The 19,805-nt window shown below is 32.7% G+C and overlaps 2 protein-coding genes across 5 annotated transcripts in view; both read right to left on the reverse strand.

Moving 5' to 3' along the window:
• The window catches only part of LOC123004849 (glycogen synthase kinase-3 beta), a 22,682-nt gene extending 22,145 nt beyond the window's left edge, over positions 1 to 537 (reverse strand). For 2 of the 3 annotated variants that reach the window (XM_044398335.1, XM_044398333.1), the window contains exon 1: positions 169 to 536. In XM_044398335.1, coding sequence (XP_044254270.1) covers positions 169 to 253 — 85 coding nt within the window. In that variant the 5' untranslated portion in view covers positions 254 to 536. Of the gene's footprint in view, positions 1 to 168 lie in introns of all 3 variants that reach the window. The other variant, XM_044398332.1, reaches the window with a different exon arrangement.
• A 1,693-nt stretch (positions 538 to 2,230) lies between these two features.
• The window catches only part of LOC123004932 (proteoglycan 4), a 75,031-nt gene continuing 57,456 nt past the window's right edge, over positions 2,231 to 19,805 (reverse strand). For both annotated transcript variants that reach the window (XM_044398465.1, XM_044398466.1), the window contains exons 4-10: positions 12,320 to 12,495; positions 11,811 to 12,128; positions 8,699 to 8,912; positions 7,181 to 8,649; positions 3,758 to 3,920; positions 3,538 to 3,706; positions 2,231 to 3,485 (exon numbers count right to left, since the gene is read on the reverse strand). In XM_044398465.1, coding sequence (XP_044254400.1) covers positions 3,296 to 3,485; positions 3,538 to 3,706; positions 3,758 to 3,920; positions 7,181 to 8,649; positions 8,699 to 8,912; positions 11,811 to 12,128; positions 12,320 to 12,495 — 2,699 coding nt within the window. In that variant the 3' untranslated portion in view covers positions 2,231 to 3,295. The remainder of the gene's footprint in view (positions 3,486 to 3,537; positions 3,707 to 3,757; positions 3,921 to 7,180; positions 8,650 to 8,698; positions 8,913 to 11,810; positions 12,129 to 12,319; positions 12,496 to 19,805) is intronic.

A 19,805-nucleotide genomic window follows, 5' to 3' on the forward strand; every position in this document is an offset into this window, starting at 1 on the left:
GAGCCCCAAACTCGCGCGTAACGTTTTTGCGTCAGTTAGTAGACCTGGATCGATGGGTCCGTGGCGATCCTCGGAATCGGCTGACGGCCCATCGGGGCGCAGCCATGTTGAACGCGACCGCAGAGACACCGTAACCAACCGCCGCTGCGACGTCAATCACACACTTACTGCTAATCTTCATGCCTCCCAGGGGGGGATTCAGCGGCTGCTTGTTGCCCTCGGCGAAGGACGTGGTTCTGGGACGTCCGCTCATTGCAAATTCTCCTAAAGTCGATTATTCGCAGACCTATCACATTTCTTGCTGACACCCTTCTTACGACCTGTCCTTCTCACGCACCTCAAACGGACATTTCGATCTGTGAATGTTCCGAGCGACACACACTACGTTCGCGAACACTTATAATACGAACAAACACCTCATTATCATTGTTAAATCAAGCAGTTAAACCATTTTTTCACTTGCAATGGCTTTTCAACACACCATTACACTTGCAGTCAGTTGCTCAGACATCATTGACCCGTTCGGACGCACTCGGACCCAATCAGATTGCGTCTAATCGGGACGAAATTACACGAAGAGCCTCTATCAAACCCATTCGATAAAAGCTTCAAAGGAACGATACCTACTTTACCGACAAGTAGAACCAAGTGACATCTAGAATCCACCACCTGTACGACGCCACGAGTCGATCATCTGATCACGATAAAATGCAATTCAAATTTACGCGGCGAGATCAAATTCACTATTTTTAGAAATTATCAACTGATTATCAATGTCAATAAAAACGCTAGTTCAAACAAAGAAAAACTACACAATAAATATTTATGAATGTAATCATTTCAATTCAAACCGGCTTTCCTTTCTTACTTTCTACCGAATTATAACATAATAATTAAAATCAAAGTCGATTTCTATCCTATGTCACTCACTGTAAAACACACAATGGACGTTTCTAATAACATCAAAAAATCGTATTTGAGTTTACTTATTCTATAAATATTTATCTTGTTATTTACTGATACAATATTATTAGTTGATTACCATAATATAGTTTATTGCTACACTCTATACTATCAAGGCTGTTATTTTACAAGAATGAATTATGAATGTCGGTGATTTCACAGAAAAATAAAATAAATACAAAAAATTATTTAAACACCAACTGATTTACGGAAACCCTCTCATTTTAAAATATATGGAACACTAACATTTCATATTATTATATCTACCTTATATTTCAACGTAATTTCATTGTTCTAGCTACTTATGAAAAAAATGATTGGGTTTTCAATTTCTGGTATCAAAAATAGGGGTTATTCTTTAAAAAAAAGTTATAACCCAAAAATTGAAAGGCTCCCGTAAATGTATAGCTTTTACAAGACTTCCATTTACACCATATTAAAGAGTGTCCTTTTGTCCTTTAACATGCAGTTTCATAATAATCGGATAAAAGAGAACAAAAATATTTCCAGAAAATCTTTTTTTTTATACCGATTTTCGAAAAGCTGTAACTTTTCTGTTTTGAGGTGGGTCAACAAATGCTGTGCTATCTATTCTAATTTGTAAAAGGAAATTCGTGGTTAAATTTTTGAATCGCCTGATATTCTTTTTCAGCTAGTTGACCAGTTCTGTCAGCATTGTTCAGAAGCCAAGTCTGTTTCTACAATATCAAAAACCTTTATTGAAGAATTCAGTAGCATTTTATTTTATATTTTATAACAAACAAAAAATCACCACAAACCCAAAATTCTTTAAATCTGTAAAGTAGGTGCGTTGAAAGTAATAAAATAACAATATAGTATGCAGTATCAGAAACACATTATTCATTGTCTCAAATCAAGGAAAATCAAGAAAAATAACCTCTTCAGAATGTAATTGTCTTTTATAGAAAATATCACCGAAAGTATTTACTATACAGTTAACATTCACCATATTCAAAGCCATAGTCTGTTGAGCTTTTAACTGGGCTTTTACCTAATCTTCAAGATAAATTAGTTCCAACCAAAAAACACGTTTTCAGATAATCCTTGTTACGTCTTTTTTACGTAATACGTTTGTTATCAATAAGACGGAGAAAACATCCCAGTCAGAAGAGCGATTATAGCTGACATAACAAAGTTCACTGCGTCAGGCATTATTAAGTAAAAATTATTTAAAAATAAAAAAAAAACAATAATGTTAAAGGATGTAATTTAAAGAGAAAATGATGTAGTAAAATGAAATATCACCAATTTTCCACACATTTATTTTGAAATGGGTGAACATGGAATAGAGAAATGATGACACAATAAATGATGAAAAGCCGAGTGGATAATAGCCTTGGAGGTATTGGAGAAGGCACCTAAAAAGGCGTAAGATACAATAAAACTGGGTGGGTCAATAATAAGACATTAAGAGATACCAATACAAATATTTTAATATTTAAACACAATAAATAATCATAAAATAATAACGTTAACTTTGGCTACAATTTAAAATTAATCGATTTTAGGGCTCTAAGAGCTTAAAAAATAATATATTATTCATAAATTAAAGTAGAAATAATGAAACTAGAAAAAAATAAGTAGGTACTCTAATTGTGTCTAAAAATACATAACAAATAAGAAAATAGTTGCGACTACAAAACGCGATTTTTTTTAGTATTATCTTTGTGAGAGAAGTACGAATGATTAAACGACACTAAAAACAAAAATATGGTTTGTCAAAGATGGAAAATATTGTGGTACAAACCCTGACTATCATTGTACTCTCCTCAGCATAAATTATTTGTAAAATAACTGCTGACTGTTTTCCTACTTATGCGAGAGCTAAACAATTACAAAATATTTGAAGAGACGACATTGACGAAACACTTCTACAATCTATAAAAGCACACACCTTTTACACCAGCGATGACTAAGACTAATTATAAATATGATTCCTTTGTGTTAAATATATAATATAATCATCTCTATTTTCTATACAACAGTATTGATAACTAATTTTTTATAATACAAATGTTCCCTTTTCTTCTTATGCAACAATATGTATACGTATCAAATTTAGATGTCTTATTTCTTAAAAGACCAAAAAACATTTTCTTTAAAAAATCCTTTTGACTGTACCTTAACTCTATATAAAAACCTCGTTTCTGGAATATTTAAAACATATAAAAAGATTTTTGATTAGATGTTTTCTCGACTCAGTTTGTAGAACAAAAACAAGAGCAACGCGTCTCTTACATAAAATTTCAATAACCAACGATTAACAAAAATAAGTTAAAAAACATAAACATTGGAGAGTTGAGTTAGAAAATTAACTCGGATTCTTCACTATTCTTTTTTGCCTAAAATCGTAGACTCTTCGGCAAAAGAAGACCATGTCTGATGACACTTGAATGGGGGAAGGCGGTTGTCTGTTACACCTGGGATATGGTTCCGGAGTGGGAATACAAGGCGATGTTTCCTCAATCCCCTCTTCCAATCTCCGCAAGTCCTTGCGATACCTATAATCAACACTATAGTATCACTCATTCTCCTTTCTAATTAATTTCATACCTGCAATATTCATGGAAGGTAAGTACGTAACACTTGTCATCTATACAAGCGACGCTGTTCGAGTCCTTGTGTCTTGAAGCAAAGACTTCATCGGGTTGGTCTGCAGGTGTTCGACCCTGCTCAGTATGTTCAGGTCGGTAATACCATAGTAGCGACATCATCATCTCACCTGTCAACAGAACAATAGAAACACATTTTCGCAGAAATGAGCAAAACTCACCGTCCTCGGGATTTTCCCACAGATAAGCGATTTTCGCGACGAAGGGTAAATCGTTCTTTCTTGGACCGGCTTTCAGAAGGACGCAGTCTCTGACTTCGATTATATCGCCTTCTTCGTGCCTCATCGCCGGGTAACATTTCCGCAAGACTGTTGTCTCGTCGCTCTGAAAAAAAATATCATAAACAATTCATAATTTACATTAAAAAAATGCATTTTAAAGTTAGATTTCATAAGTTCAATTTTAACTGTTTGAACATTACTAAAGGAGAGCTGATCTGATTAGTATTTTCATGGTTTAACTGTATCTCTACGGTATATATGTTTCCACAAACCGAGTCTAACAGAGTTTGAAAGCAACTACATCCTTAAAATATAAGTTGATCAATGCTCCAGCCTTACGTGGTTACCAATGAAAAGCTGTATTAAAGACAGGTAAGTTACACTGTTATATTTTTGAAATGTCACGTAGAAATTGAGTTAAAATTAATGTTTAAATAATTCGGTGTTTTTACCCAATTCAATGTAGAACACATACATATTTCATAATAGAACTAAACGTAAAATATGCACCATACCATAACTTATAGAAGCTGAATTTGTTGCACGAAACCACGAAATAGTATATTAAAAAACAAATGTTACAAACATTATTATTGTGATGCGAATGTTACAAACGCACGAGTATCATAATGAGAGTTTGTAACACGCGTTTTTTATACTATTTTTTCTATTAAGCGCTTTTTAAATTGAATTTATCGATATATTCGACAGTTTTCAGTTGCACAAAATGCTCATTGTGACACCGAAATAGAAAAAAAATGTTTAGTGTAATTTTTGGTCTCATACGATTAGTATGCTGATAGTTGATAACTATTCAAAATAAGCGGACCATTCATCTTACACTTTATGAACTACAGAACCAAATAACTTTTTGTCATCAAATTGAACAAACAAAAATAGACCATGGAAATCCTAGTTAGAATAAAATAAATATTTTTTTATTGATACTCGTACATTGATTGTTGTTAAATTTAAAAATGAAAAACATAATTTCAGTTGAACTCTTAAATGTTTTAATCTGAAGACATGACTTTTACAAATCCATTTCAGAGAGTCACGTGTTGTATTTACCACTATAAAACATTGGTCAATAATAAACAATCTGGATTCTGACATGACATCAATTTCAGTTTTTTTAAATATACTACTCCCGAAAATTAAAGGAACAAAACATTTTCCTAAATTTTTTGGTGATTTTTGAAAAGTTGTCATCAAAAAATGGCCGTATCTAGATTAAAAAAAAAACATTTTGTAGCTTTAAATTTCTTGTTTTGAGATCTTTTGGCAAATATTTTTTCTGTGCTACGGTTATCACACAATACTAAGTAATAGCGCGAGAAAAAAAAAATTCTAAATTTTTATGTTTTTGGTCCACGGACGTGTTTGTTTACCTTTAATATGCTTTCTTCATATTCTCTTTACGTCAATTTGTCGCTGAGATATCTGACTTTAAATGAAAAAGGATTCTCTTGTCTTTGATCATCGATATCTCAGCAACCAATGACCACACAGAGAATATAAGGGTAGTGTCAAAAACTGGAATAAAAGTCTTATAAGATTCTCTTATGATTTTTTGGAAAATATTTTCTTTTCTCCTTTAACATTGATTTAAAGAAAAGAGAAAAAAGTAAGTTTTTAATAATCACAAAATTATCGTTCGTAACAAAAAACTGTGACGTGATAAAAAAATAACTATTATTTTTGTTTAATTAGAAGTAAATAAAAATTAAAAATAATAATTTAATTACAGCTATGTTAAACAACTTATTATTTGTAAACTAGTTATTTATTATGTACTAACTTTTGATTTTAAAATAGATATAAAATAGAACATTTTTATTAATTTTATCTAAGACAGAAAATGACAAATAACAAAAAACTATTCAATTTTGAACAAAGAATTGTTGTAACGTCTTCGCTTAGAGCGATTTTTATAATCCAGCCTGTATGAAGAAATGGTGAAAAAACTCCGTTATGAAAAAATCCTGTTTGCAAGAGAATTATTTATATTTATATAAATACGGTCTTGGAGTTGAAAAGTGACCTAGTAATAGAAGAGTACAGAAATACTGCAACCGAGAAAGAAACTCACACAATTGTTATTATCAAAAATGTTATTTAACGCCAAAATATTGGTACACGGTTTGAGAGTCACTGGAATTATTTCCTTGTTCAGATAAAATTGTATTGTTGTAACAAATAAAAAACCGTATCCATTACAATTGAAAGAGAAAAGTCACTTCATAGTTTTGACACTGTCATCATTTGATTTGCTTTGGCTGTAGTTTTTATCAAAATTCAAAGATCTTCAGTTTAATCTCTTCCAGCGAAATGGTTTCCAATATAGGTTTAATAAGTTTTTATTATTTTTTTTTTCCAAATTAGTGAACATGGATGGCAAAAAATATTAAAATAATAAATTGGTTGTCGTGATTTACGGTGACACACAAGGTAATGATACTGATGGCCATTGTTGCAGCTGAAGCAGCAGTTCTCAAATGAATAATATAAAATGATTTATTTCCTTTCACGTGATTTTTTTGTTTTATATAGCGTATTAGTTTTCTTCTACCGTAAATATTATCTAATTTAAATTTCAACCTCAAGACCGTAAACACCCTGTATTTATTTGTTTGTAAAAAAAGTAAAAATTGAAAAAACAATTCAGTAGTGTTGTAACGTAAACACTAGGTAAAAAATTAAAAATGTTCTTGTTTATTTGGTTTGTTTTAATTAAATTGCACCTCGTAAAACCTAATTCCACAATAGCACAAAACCGTATTTTTAAATTAAAATTTAAAAAACAAACAATTATTATTTATTACCTCTGCGATAATATTCTAAACAGATAAACAGAAAAAATTGTAAAAAAAAGTTAACAATTTTCTTGTAACACAGCCTCATTTATCTTAATCTGTTTAAATATAAACTACAACTTTTATTGTTGACAGCTGAGCAATCTGTTAATTTTTTGCTGTAATAATATCAAACGAATTAGATGAAACATGAACATATGTAACTGGAAACTGTAACCAAGATAATTTCGAAGATAAATACATAAGCAGCATACCAGTAAACTACACTTCCGTCTTCGATTATCCGATAATGTCATATAATATGACATTTGTACAAAGTATTTACAAGAACGAATGGAGCGCAGCCACAAAAACATATGGCATTATCAAAGAATTATAACAAGAGTTATAATCGAGTTCAACATTTCTCTTTTTTATTCGCGCCATTTCACAATCCCCGAAATAAATCATAACAACTGGAAAATGCCGAGCTAGCTGACAAATTGCTATTTAAATTTATATTCTGCGACCTTATTGACAATCACACATAAATTCCAGTTGCACTTACATTTAAAAAGACCTTTGTTTCGAAGGGTTCTCCTTCCCACGTCCATCCATTGGACCACCTGGGCAACTGTAAGGACCTCCTCGGGATTCTAGTTATGGCTTGTGGCACTTCCTTGCATTTAGATTTCCTCCTAGTCACCACACTTTTCCGACACTCGACTGTTTTGTTTTTAATTTGTCCATTTTTATTTGTACTCTTTTTATTATTCAAAACTGGCTCTTTTGTTTTCGCACACTTATCAACTGTCTTTAAAGCACTTGTGTTTGTCCGCACTGACGATTCACTTATCACACTGTCAATTGTCCTGTCTATATTGTTTTTCGCTATTAAAGAGTCTAAAATGGCGGGAGCTAGTTTCTTTGTTTTTGAATTGACTGGAAGCTTCTTGGTGGATTTCTTTTGTGGTTCTTTGTTTTCGATTAATACCGGCTCCGTTTTATTCTTGTCTTTTTCTTTAGAATAATGTTTGGAGTTTTGTTGATTGCTTGCAGTTAGAGGTTTAGTTTGTTTCAAACGCTTGGTTGGTGTTACATCTTCTTCTTTTGTCGAATTCAATTTTCGCTTTGTTGTTTGTTTCTTTGTTTTAGATTTAGTTTTCTTAGTTGTCTCGTCGTTCTCTGTTATTAACTTTCTTTTGCCATTATTTATCTTCACAGTATTCGTATCTTTCTTAATCAAATCTTTGTAAGAACCATTCGGATACTTTCCTTCTAACTTAACTTTCTTCGGTGAAACTTCATTTTCTTCCTCAGTTTTCTTCGAAGTTGAAATTTTTCTTTTCATATTTTTCACTTTAACATTCTCTGCTACGGTATTCACGCACGGGGGCAACTCCTCCATCAATATTTTCTTCTCTACGATTTTCTCTTCCTCCTTCTCTTCCACATTCTCCTCCTTTTTCAAATTTTGTGGTTCTGGTATCCTTTCAATATTTTTAATTTCCGGCTCAACCGAATTCTGCAGGATAATCTTCGGTGTTTTGACATCTTCATCCGAGCAAATTTCCTTCTTAGTTTCAGTTTCTTTCTCTTTGGGACTTTCTATTTCTCGCTTGACTTCTCCAGGGAAGCTCCGCTGATTCGGATTGCACATCAACAACATCGCCGTATTTTGTTGGATCGCTGCGATGTTGTTCCTCACCATTGCTTTGCCCACTCTCGCTTTTCGTTTCTTTTCAACGGGATTGCACTCGATTGTTTCTTCCTGTTTGGGAGCGGGTGGAGGCGGTTGGTATGTCGCCCCCGCTGGTGATGGTGGTGGTGGCATGCCGGCTGATCCTCTGGCAGGACTTGGAGGACCTGTAGCGCTAGCCGGCTCCAGAGGTAACGCTAAGGCAACAGGTGGTAGTGGCATCGAGTCCTTTGCAATTGACGAAATGTTAGACCTCTTACTATCTCCAGTAAGAGGCCCAGTAAGTACGTTTTTTGGACACGATTGCATTGGACAAGGACAACTTTGATATGTTGCGTCTACAAAACGATACTCAACTCGGTTAAAACGACTTAAAACTTTACTTACTTAAGTAGGGTAAGGTCCTGGTGGCCGGCGGATGAGTGTAGCAGGATGGAGGCGCGGGACCATAACTAGGGTAGTAATGAGGTGGATGGGGGTACGTTTCCACTAGCGTGGGAGGAGGTGGAGGTGGATAAGGTTCCATTATCGCAGGAGGAGGTCCACTGGGAGCCGGCTGGTAGGAACTGCTGCTCGCTGACACCGGCGTTGCCGTTACTACCTGTAAAAGTAAAAAAAAAAATGGTGATGCATAACTTGACATTATAGCGTTTACTGATACAGATATCATTATCTTGTGTTAGTCATAATAATAGAATTTATTCCGATTATTTTCCAGTTTGTTATAACGGTACCGTATATGATCCCAAAACGACTTTCCAATCTCTTTAATCATCTTGACAAAAGTGGCACAAGTGATGTCAAATTTATTTTTAAAAACTTATCTGCGAAAGGGTTGAAAAATAGCTGCATCCCAATTTAAATTAACATAATAGTCAAAAATAAATGGAAACAGTCGTAAAATGTGTAACATTTAATTAAATATGTATAGAGAATGATGATAAAGTCCTGCACAAAATTCCGCTATTCTGCATTTTTTCGAAAAATGCACTTTAGAAAAGCACTAAAAGCCAAACAATATATACCAAAAAGTGCCTTTTTGAAATGTAAATTGACTTATTTGAACATTTTTCGAAAAATTGCAGAATAGCGGAGCTATGAATTCTGGACAGGACTTTATCATTATTCTGTAATCATTTTAACAAAAAATGATGCACTAATTATGCTGCTAATTGCAATTAGTGATTGTAGCTCTTATATTTACCTCTTTTATAATTTCAAGTCACACAAGTACAAGTTTAAAACGTGTTTTTATGAATCTAGTAATAGTTTATCCAAATCACGTTTATTATAATGATTAATGATGCCTGTCGTAAAATTACATTTTGAAATAAGTAAAGATTCAAGTTCTGCCCACTTAATCTTAAATTAGCTTGATTGCACGCTTTAACACTTTAGATCTCTTGTTAAAATGGGTACTAGAAATTTCAATCACGAAGCTTTGGTTATAGTTCCACTGGTACTTGGAACAAGTAAGTGTAGGTTGTACTTTATTTAGATTTGATAACAGATATTTATACGCATTTAGCATGAATTACGAACATATTTATGCTTATTAACATCTTAAGCATACTTAAAAATGCGGAACTGAAACTAAAGTGTGAATCGAAAACTACCTAAATTATTTATGGGTAGTAATAAAGCGATCAGTAAATAATTCAATTTTAATCAGTATAAAATGATAAATAATCAGTATTTCATTAATTTTCATTAATAATGATCAGTATAATATAATATTTTGCACTGTAAAAATAATAAACGCACAGTAACTTTAATCAAAATTAGTAAAACAATATAAAATTTTAAGAATTTTCAATCTGAGTTACATAACAATGTATGACCCCTTCGCAAGAATGATATTTATTATTAGTACTTATTTTTATATTACTGAATATTTATAATTATTAGAGAGTGGTATATGTATTAAATGCAAGGGCCCTTGCGCAAGAATGATTTTAGCAAGGACTGGAAACTGTGCATAAATGGTAATCAGTCTAATCAGCGTACGCCACACTTTGCACTGCTGTGCTCCTGATACGACGACTTTGCTGCTCGGAAACATTTTGTTTGTAAATGTGTCAATATTAAATGAATTAGTTTTACTAGACATTCATTCATTCATTGTCTTTACTGTGGATTTATTATTTTACTGTGAATTTATTATTTTTACTGATCAAAAATACTTGTTGATTAAATAATATACTGTGCATTTAGTTTGTTCCCATTTATTTATTAATAAGGCCGAGTTTGATTCAGATAGTTGTTGATGGCTACAACCATAGTTATTTGATATACTAATAAATTTGTAGTATTAAATGTTTCAATTCAAATCCCTATACCTGATAGATATGTATTTAGCAATTTAAGAAAAAAATATGTAGCCAAGATAACAATGAAATTCTTTTACGATCAATTTATAATACATAACACTATTGCGACGTTTCTTAGTTCTTGTCACACTGTATGCATAATAGAAAAACTCCAAGCCAAATGAAAAAATCTTTACTGTAAACATTACTTCACAACATAATTAAAGACGTTGTAAATAAATCACTAATTAATGTCTTCATTTACACTAATCGCTTCCGCTTGCAGTTTACGTTTATACTGCTCAAACTATCATTTACTGTTTTTATATAAGGTACGAAATGACATTCCAAAAGATTTTCAAGAGTTTCGAATAATATTTAAGAATTGTATAAAAGGAAAATTTTGAATTTTTTTTGGGAGGTGGAAGTTCCTTGAACGATCGAGAAGATTTTTAGAAATATGCTACAAACACTCGCATTTAGCTTTCAATTATTGGTAATCGTTTACTAAAATTACAGAAAATTATAGCCGATTATTCTCATTTAAAAAAATATGTAGTAACAAAAAATATAGTCCTTAAAAATAGTGAAATTAATGTCCAACCCAGAGAATCTTGCTTGACTTTACAATTTGACAAATTTTATTTAAAAAAATCTAAAATAAAAAATGTCTGTCCATTTAAAAAGTCTTCAAAAAAACGGAATATAAAATCAGTCTACACAACAATATGATTATTAACATATGTACTAATAGAAGTGCCACAAATTTCGTAACAAAATACACTCATTGTGTACCGTTCTGCGCCTATTTGAAAAAATAAATTTTCGATCGAGAATAAAAAAGGTAACATCATGCCTTTGGTAATTTCAGACCAGAATTTTTGTAATACAAACAAATCCACTAGATACAGTGTTGTGACCGAAAATAAAATATTAGTTATAAATGAAGCAGTAAGCGACAGTATCAGCATTTTAAAAATTGGATCATTCACGAACTTTAACACCTGCACGAGAAATTTGTCAAGATAAGAAAAGATTAATTAGTTTAAGACCGACTACAATAAATTCTATAAAAGAAATAAAAACAATGAATGCTGGCTTTTACATCGCATGACGTATCCGACGACCGTAATAAAAAAAATACACACATGCACGTTAAGATAAGCATTTGTTTATCAATTTTGTCAAACCTGCTGATTCTGTTGCGAGGGTCCTGTCGGTGGTGTTGCATATATGTCCGGCGGATTGGGGGCGTAATACTGCGTGCTCGGCAAGAACCTCCTGTATGTCGTCGGTGGATATTTATGATGTAAATAGGGAGTCGTTGAATAACACAGATCATGATGAGCGTAGGACGGTGCCGGGGGTGGAGTTGGATAATAATGCGGTGGATAACTGTAGGGATATCCCGGTGGTGTCCCAGGATATTGTGAATACCGATACGAAGTCGGCGGTTGCTGCGGGGGCGGCACCGTTTCCTTGCCGGCCGTCACCGACGTGATTATCACCTAATGAAGCAATCGCTCGATTAGCATCCACAAACCGGCATCAGAATATAAAGCTTTAAAAATTTCACAAGCGAACGCAGTGAAGCGTCAAGAACAAATCATCCTCATCGGTCATCGGTAACTTTGTTTTGATTTATCGTCAATTTCAACGTTTCGGTATCTCGGGAATCTGGAATGATTTAATTACGTGCCTCGCTATCCGAAGAATCTCCGTTGGAGCTGGGCGCTGGAGGCGGTTGGTGTATGGGCGACGCCGACGTCGGCGAGGTCTCCGAAAGCGGCGCGTTCTTGGTTATGGGCGGCGGCGCCTGCTGCTGGGTGTGCCCATGTGGAACGCTTATTAATGGTCCTGCCGGCTGGTAATATCCTGCAACAAAAAAAAAACGAATAAATGCACTGTTACGGCGTTTGTAAATAATGCGATTAGAGTGAATCACGGGAGTTCTTCGCCAGTTTGCATAATTTAACCACCGCGATTGAAAAAGGCGTTTATGTAAACAACACTATTAAATAAATAGAGGGAGCAATTAGTTCTTGTACGACCACTAAAGCAATCTTATTTTATGGAATCCTCGGCCGTTACGCTCTCCTTACTGCCGAATTTTAGTCCGTCATGTAACGTTATGTTTAACTTGAACAAAGACAATTACGTCGTCGGTTTTGTTTGTTCTTTTACTTGGGTTCATATTGAGAAAACTTATATTCGCGAGAAGTTTTACAGTTTCAAACTGTTCGAGTGGAATGCACGACTTTGTAATTTGTGGAAACGTACTTTCCACTAATATTTAGAACACTTACCCTGAAATTATTTCACATTATATTATTAGAAATTACCATGATGCAACCAATTTCTATTCCGGTCTCTATATGCAACGGAGAAACTAAACACGCAATTCCAATGTTGTGTCGCCTTAATCGTAAACATTATTTATCAAACGAATATATTAAATGCTAAAACTTTGCCATTTAAATTTACTAACTCAATTAGCATTGATAATAGATGAATATTATGCGGCTATATCAACAACCAAAACACATAAAACAACAAACAAAACTAATAGGTATTCCAAAACACAATGACATTTAAAACCATTTTCACTAGAATTTTAATTAATTCGTCACACATAAACATGACATTTTTTTGCGAATCATCAATGGTAAAAGACGCTTACAGTCAATTAACTCAACTCGATGGCCATTAACGTGAATAGGCGATCGCTAATTGGTGTAATTTTAACGAACAACACGATGAAGTCGAGTATTTGCTCGTAATATTCCCAAATGGAACCGCATTGCATATACGAGTACATGGTTTCAGAAACCTTGCTCACGAAGCTCCCCACAACTGCCGTTAGAGGTTAATGCATCGCTTTGCATAAGACACTAAACAAAAAAAAATTCGGCGTTGGTGTTTGCAAGTTCTATTGCGCGAATAAACGCTTCTCCTCACTATAAATATAGAAAATTCGATAATAAATACAGTGTTATTCAAAAAAGGAGTATTTCTGAATTTTTTTGTGCTGCAACCAACCATAGCAATATCACTAACTACTAAATTAAATATGTTATTTATTTTAAATTATAAATCAAAGTAAGTTGAACAGATTTGTCAGAAACGTCTAGAAACGTCTGATTGGCAGATAACTTGTATTTAATCAAAATTCAACAAATAAATTAACAAGTTAAATTAATGTAAAAGGTGTTGGAAGTGTCTTCCATCGGCTTCATAAGATGAGCCCAGTCGGTTGGTAAACAAAAACAAAACATGTCTCATCGTGTGAGAGATGATTTTTTGCTTTAATATCAAAGAGACTAGACTAATAGGTAATAGCCATCGTAGATTCAATTATACCAAGTGATCCACAAAGACTGAGTCTGTTGGCAACAGATTTGAAAGTATTTTTGTTAATAATTTGAAACACTGCAACCGGATACGGTTTTGTTTGACAAATACTTGACGTACAACCCCACAAGATTGCTGAATTGTTCTTAATCAAAAGCATACTCTAATGATAAGCTTTAAAAATTAGGGTAAGGATTGCCAACATATTCAGTCATTGTGGATCAATGAACTGAAATCAAGAAATTGTTGCAACATGTATAATGGGTTGCGGCAAAAAAAATCGAAAATACCCCTCTCATAAATAACACTGTATGTGGTATAAATAATACTGTCAATTTTGTATAAATAATTTAGAGATTATAAATACGATTGTATGATGTATAAATTAATACCACATATTGCTATTCGAATTGCTTTTATAATGCTGATGACAGAATGAGTGTCGCTTACAATTATTCAATATTTAATAATAGGTTCAGGTATGCATAAATAATATAGCGCATAAATAAATTTTAATCGAATCAAATTTTACATATAGAACTAAACGACAACGTTCGAACCCAGTATACAGAGTGAATAATAATGTATGAAACCAAGCGACTTTTTTTAATCATTTGCCTTCAGAAAATAATATAAAAAATGTGATCGTATTTTGAGTACGAAATTTTGTTTTGTTTTATGGTTATGCGATTTCTTTGTCAAAATTGCAACTTATGTATCTATAAACATTTTTTTGAAAACATATTAAATATAAAGTATAGATAGTTGTAATTCTTAGATTATTATAACCTTTATGAAAAAAAAGGGTTTTACAGTGGGTTTCCTTTTAAATTTTCATTTTTTGTAGAACTCAAAAACAAAAGAAAATTTCGAAAATTTTTATTCTTGATAAAACATCACATTTTTATAGTACCTACTTCATCAGTTCAACATTCAATAATTAGTTTTTTCAAAAAATTAATAGTTTAAGCAAAACTTTTTATTCCTTGGTATATTAGTGGTAAAATGTTAGAGATAAATAAATTGGAAAAATTGGTAGGTATAATGTTAGCAAATTCTTCAAATTATGTAAAGGACCGACTGGATTGCAAGTTAGAAGCTTTATCTGAATCGCAAAAATACGAATACAAATTCGCTTCGAAATTGTGTGTCTTTCTAGAATTGAAATATATGACACGAGTAAAAAGTGAGTATACGAAGAGATTATTTAATACTATCTACATAATTCTTATGCTGACTTAAAGTAGATAAAACAATAACTTTCTTTAAATCAAATTCAAAATGCTTGACTTGGCAAAGTAAAAAGACGACAAAAGTCTATACAAATTCCTGAAATGATTGTTAACCGTTTGTAATATCTGGAGTACCACGATCTTTCAAGAATTATTTCCTGATTCCACAGCACAATTATCTTGCTCGTACTATTACTCTGCATTAACTTATGAAGCCAACAGATATTTCACACAAGAGCTTTTTATTAAAAATGTATTTTTCCAATTGTATACATGGTATTGTGAGCAAGTTAAATAATAAAATAAAAGATATATTATTCAGAGCTCCTTCCTGGAAATCGCTTTAAAGAGATGCCATATGATCCTCCTCCCAGTAATTGACGAGGTATTGACAGTAATTAACAATTACTTCCATACAATTACTGCTGAAAATAGCAACTCTTGGCTCAACTTGCCAACACTCATTATTTATTCACTATATGATTACTCCCACCGCAGACCACAAATGCAACTTGTATAAATTCCAATTAAAGTTTAACAAATCCGAAAACATCAACAATTTAACACCTTTCAAATCGATGATTAAGAAAAATTAACTTTGATGCAAATGAACAAATTGATTAATAATAAATTAATGTCGCGTCTCGCTTAAACAATTGACGACATAGTTATGGTATATGTGCAACGACACGAGGACCTCTGGTATTCAATGCAGAAGCTATCCGTTATTTAGACAGTGACGATTTAGGCATCCGGGAGCTATGCCAATCGACCACAAAAATTTCATACAATTCAAGCATTTACAACGGCAAAAACCGCATAACCGCTGTTTAGTCGAGAGCATTCCATCGAGAAAATAAAGGCACGTGTTAGCAGAGACGACGTGGATCTTCACGATAATTTTCCCTACTCTGCTTAAATAACAGTTTATTTTTCATAGTCTCGTTCATGTCAAGCACGACTCGGAACGTGTAATATCTGTTGTTATATTGTCTGTAAATAATTCCACAGAATCTCGTCTGACTTGACTAAATCTGTTCGCAACTTGAACGCTTTATATTTTTCAGGAGATCGATTCTGAAATAGCAGCAACTTTACGACTGAAAAAACGATCTTTGCGCGCATATTATATGTAGGTATAAAGGGATCGGATCTACGCCGTTTAATAGAAATTACGTCTTGTATTTATTATCACGATTATTGTAATTTTTTGTTCGCTTTTCGTGCTCAATCTGATTTATTGAGCAACGGGAAAAGCCAGTGAAATATGTGAGAGATTTTATCGCAGAGACGTGAAACGATCCGTTTCACCTAATTTGTTTTTCAAAAGCACAAACACGGTTCTAATTAGAAATGAAACCGTTGCGATCGAATAAAGACTCATTTAGGGTAATTAATGTCTAGGCGACCATTTTTAACACTGGTAACTAAAAAAGTTTTTTAATGATTTCAATAGTTTAAGTACCAAATGCCCGATGCAGTTATTAAAACAATATTTTTAATATATTGACATATCACAAATTTCGTGACTTGTTTCGGCTATAATAAACTGATTTCATCTGTAATTTGATATGATCTGGAAGCCGCACCAGATGTTCCTCGAACCAGGTGTCATCGCTATTTTATTAATGATTTGCAATATAGTGTGCATTTCCTTCAATTTGGTAGTGGAATAAACAACAGTTGTCCCAAATCCGTATGGTGGATTTTCATTTGTAAACTTTATGTTTCGTTATGAAACGGTATCAAATGATGCATACTAAACTGTACCACATTTGCATATCGTGTAAATTTAATGTTCGACACCAAATGAAAATTTATTTGATTTTCGCTGCGGCAATAATTAAAATTAATACATTATTAATAACGAAAACTGAATTAATAGATTGTTTTCGGTTACATTGTGTGAAAGGAAAAGAAAATATTTGTCTACTAATAAAGATATTATCTAATCACTTAACACCGCATTCCGTTGAAGGTCAATCCGATTACATTCAGCCAAGATCAATCGATTATTATCACCCAAGGTCCGCTTGCCTAATTATTTAATCAAATTTAATAAGGTCGCGCACATATTTTTGCATATGAATCAAGCACACAAAAAGAAACTGCATAAAATGTCACTTCTCCAACCTTGAGATGATGAAAACTACAAAATGGTAAATTCAAGGTAAAACCAGAAACAAATAAAACCAGGCAGGTTATTACAGATTTAGATAAGACAGGTTGTGCACACAAGATGCAGAAATTCGTTTAAATGACATTTCCGTGTTGTTAACAACGTGCTCTTTCAGATAAGGACCACAAAAATCGAAATTACAGCTACATGCTAACAATGACAGGAAGCGAAACAAATTGAGGTGATTTATCAAAAGAATCAGACAGAGCCGACAAAATGGTTTCTTGAAATTTTACAATAACACAAGTTTATTTTATGAAATGAAAGTTTCGTTGGACCACTTCCAAAATGTATAGCTGATTTGCAATAAATTAGATTGGATAAACTTTGACAAAATATTCCACAGCAAAAGAGACAGCTGGCCCATAACCACTGACAAAATTTCAAATTTACGATTCCACTAAATAACAAAAAAAAAGTGACTCTTTTTGTTTATTGTAGTAGAAAAATTAATCCGTGCATATTTTAATTTAGAAACGTACGTATAGTTTAGGTACAACATTTATAAAATCCAACATAGTTTATTAATTTATCGTAATCATACATAATTCATTATTTTGAGTATTAACTGAAAAAAAAAACCAGACATGAACTTTAATGTTATAAACACTATACATCAGTTTAACCCTAGGATGCATAACGTTGGGTATTTTGTACCCGACTGTTTGTTTAGTTTTAAATTTGTGTTGTATTTTTGATGATAATTTTATAAGATTATAGTTATGTTTTTAACATTATTTCACAAAAATTGGAATTTACATAATAAACAAATTTTTCTTGTAATTACACATAGGTAAACCTGGTGTTTAAACCTATTCAAGTTTTGTGTGATTTTTAAGTGAATTTAAAAAGATATTTGCAAATTTATATCAAATGCACAAACAGATCAACAAGCAACACACCAGTAAAATATTAACAACCAAAAAAAGCCCAACAAAAAACAAACGAAAATGCAACCTAGTGTGTGTATGTAACAAGTACCAAACCTATTTGTAAAGAACACTCTGTATAAATATAAAAATAAAAAATGTTAATAAAGCGTTCGTTTAAATAAACAAATATTATTTTAACAATGATACAACTTAATAACTCAAATCGCGGTGGTCAAAACAACGTCAAAATGCTCTAGGGTATTTTTCACCCACGTTGTGTAAATCTGTAGATTCATGCATCCTGAGGTTAAATGAAACTTTTCTTTGAACTAATTATATGTCAAAAAAGTAGTGTAAAGGGTTTAGTTAGTAGACAATTTTCTTGTCAATAGGTAGGTACCATTTTTTCTTTAGAAACTTTACCCAAGTATACCTAACAAATAATATTAAATTATGTTCTGTTTAATATTCAGCTTTGATACTTTGACATATCTAACCGGCGCTAAAATCATAATAACTAATAACATATTTGTGAGAGCAGAAGTGCGATAATTGTAAACTAAATAAACAAAAGCCTGTCGCATGTTTCACCGCTTATTTGTGTTACGTTTCACTAAATGTTATATCAACGTTATTTGCTAAACAAATTAAGACCCTATAGGTGGAAATTTTTGCAATTAGCAACTTAACTAAATATCTAAACAATAAAGCTTGATAAAACTCTGAAAAAGAAATAAAATAAAAATTTAGATTGATATCTAGATCATAAAACTGTTCACAGTTATTTTAAGTAATAAATTGTTATAATGACCAAATAAAATAATGTCGTAATTTTATATTATGATACTACAAACGAGTTATGTTTTTCTGGATGTGCCCCATCGACCATGTCCAAACGATTAAAATCAAAAAAAAATCTGTTTTGATTATTGTTCCAATTTTGATTGTATCAGCGACTCTCGTAAAGCTGTCCTATCTTTGACCGTCAAACCAACCCGATGCAAATTTAAATTTTCCTGTCCATTTCGCGGTGTTCGTTGTTAAAAACAAAGACCGCCACTATACATTTCAGTCTTTTTTGACGGCACATAAGGCAGACCAAACCGTATTAACATACACCTGTGCTCATGTCACAATAACTTCGCTCGAGAACGTGGGGTAATGTAAAATCGGCAACAGGTGGTCTCATACATCGACATAATTTATAATGTCTTTCCATCGCCCCGAAACATGAAAGAACAATAGTTTAATTAATTGACGCATTAGCATACGCACAACGAAAACACGCATCGCATGCACGCCAAATAGAAGAAAATCGCTCCAGAAGAAGACATGAAGAAACGACTGACCAGAACGAGTCGACGGCGAGGATATCCATAGATTACGAATGCCTTTTAATGACAGTCCAGAAACACGCCAGACGTGACCTGCATAATAAACCGACGAGTAACTTAAACGGTGTTCAGTAAGTTACTTTTGATCGCTATCGACTCCACAAACTACTTAGAGACTTGGCAAGTTTTTACCTCAAGACGTTATAAATCAAATTAA

This window comes from Tribolium madens, unplaced genomic scaffold (genome assembly GCF_015345945.1).
Source record: "Tribolium madens isolate multiple individuals breed KSU strain unplaced genomic scaffold, Tmad_KSU_1.1 Scaffold_20;HRSCAF=117;Tcas5.2_LG4, whole genome shotgun sequence".
NCBI classification, from domain to species: domain Eukaryota; kingdom Metazoa; phylum Arthropoda; class Insecta; order Coleoptera; family Tenebrionidae; genus Tribolium; species Tribolium madens.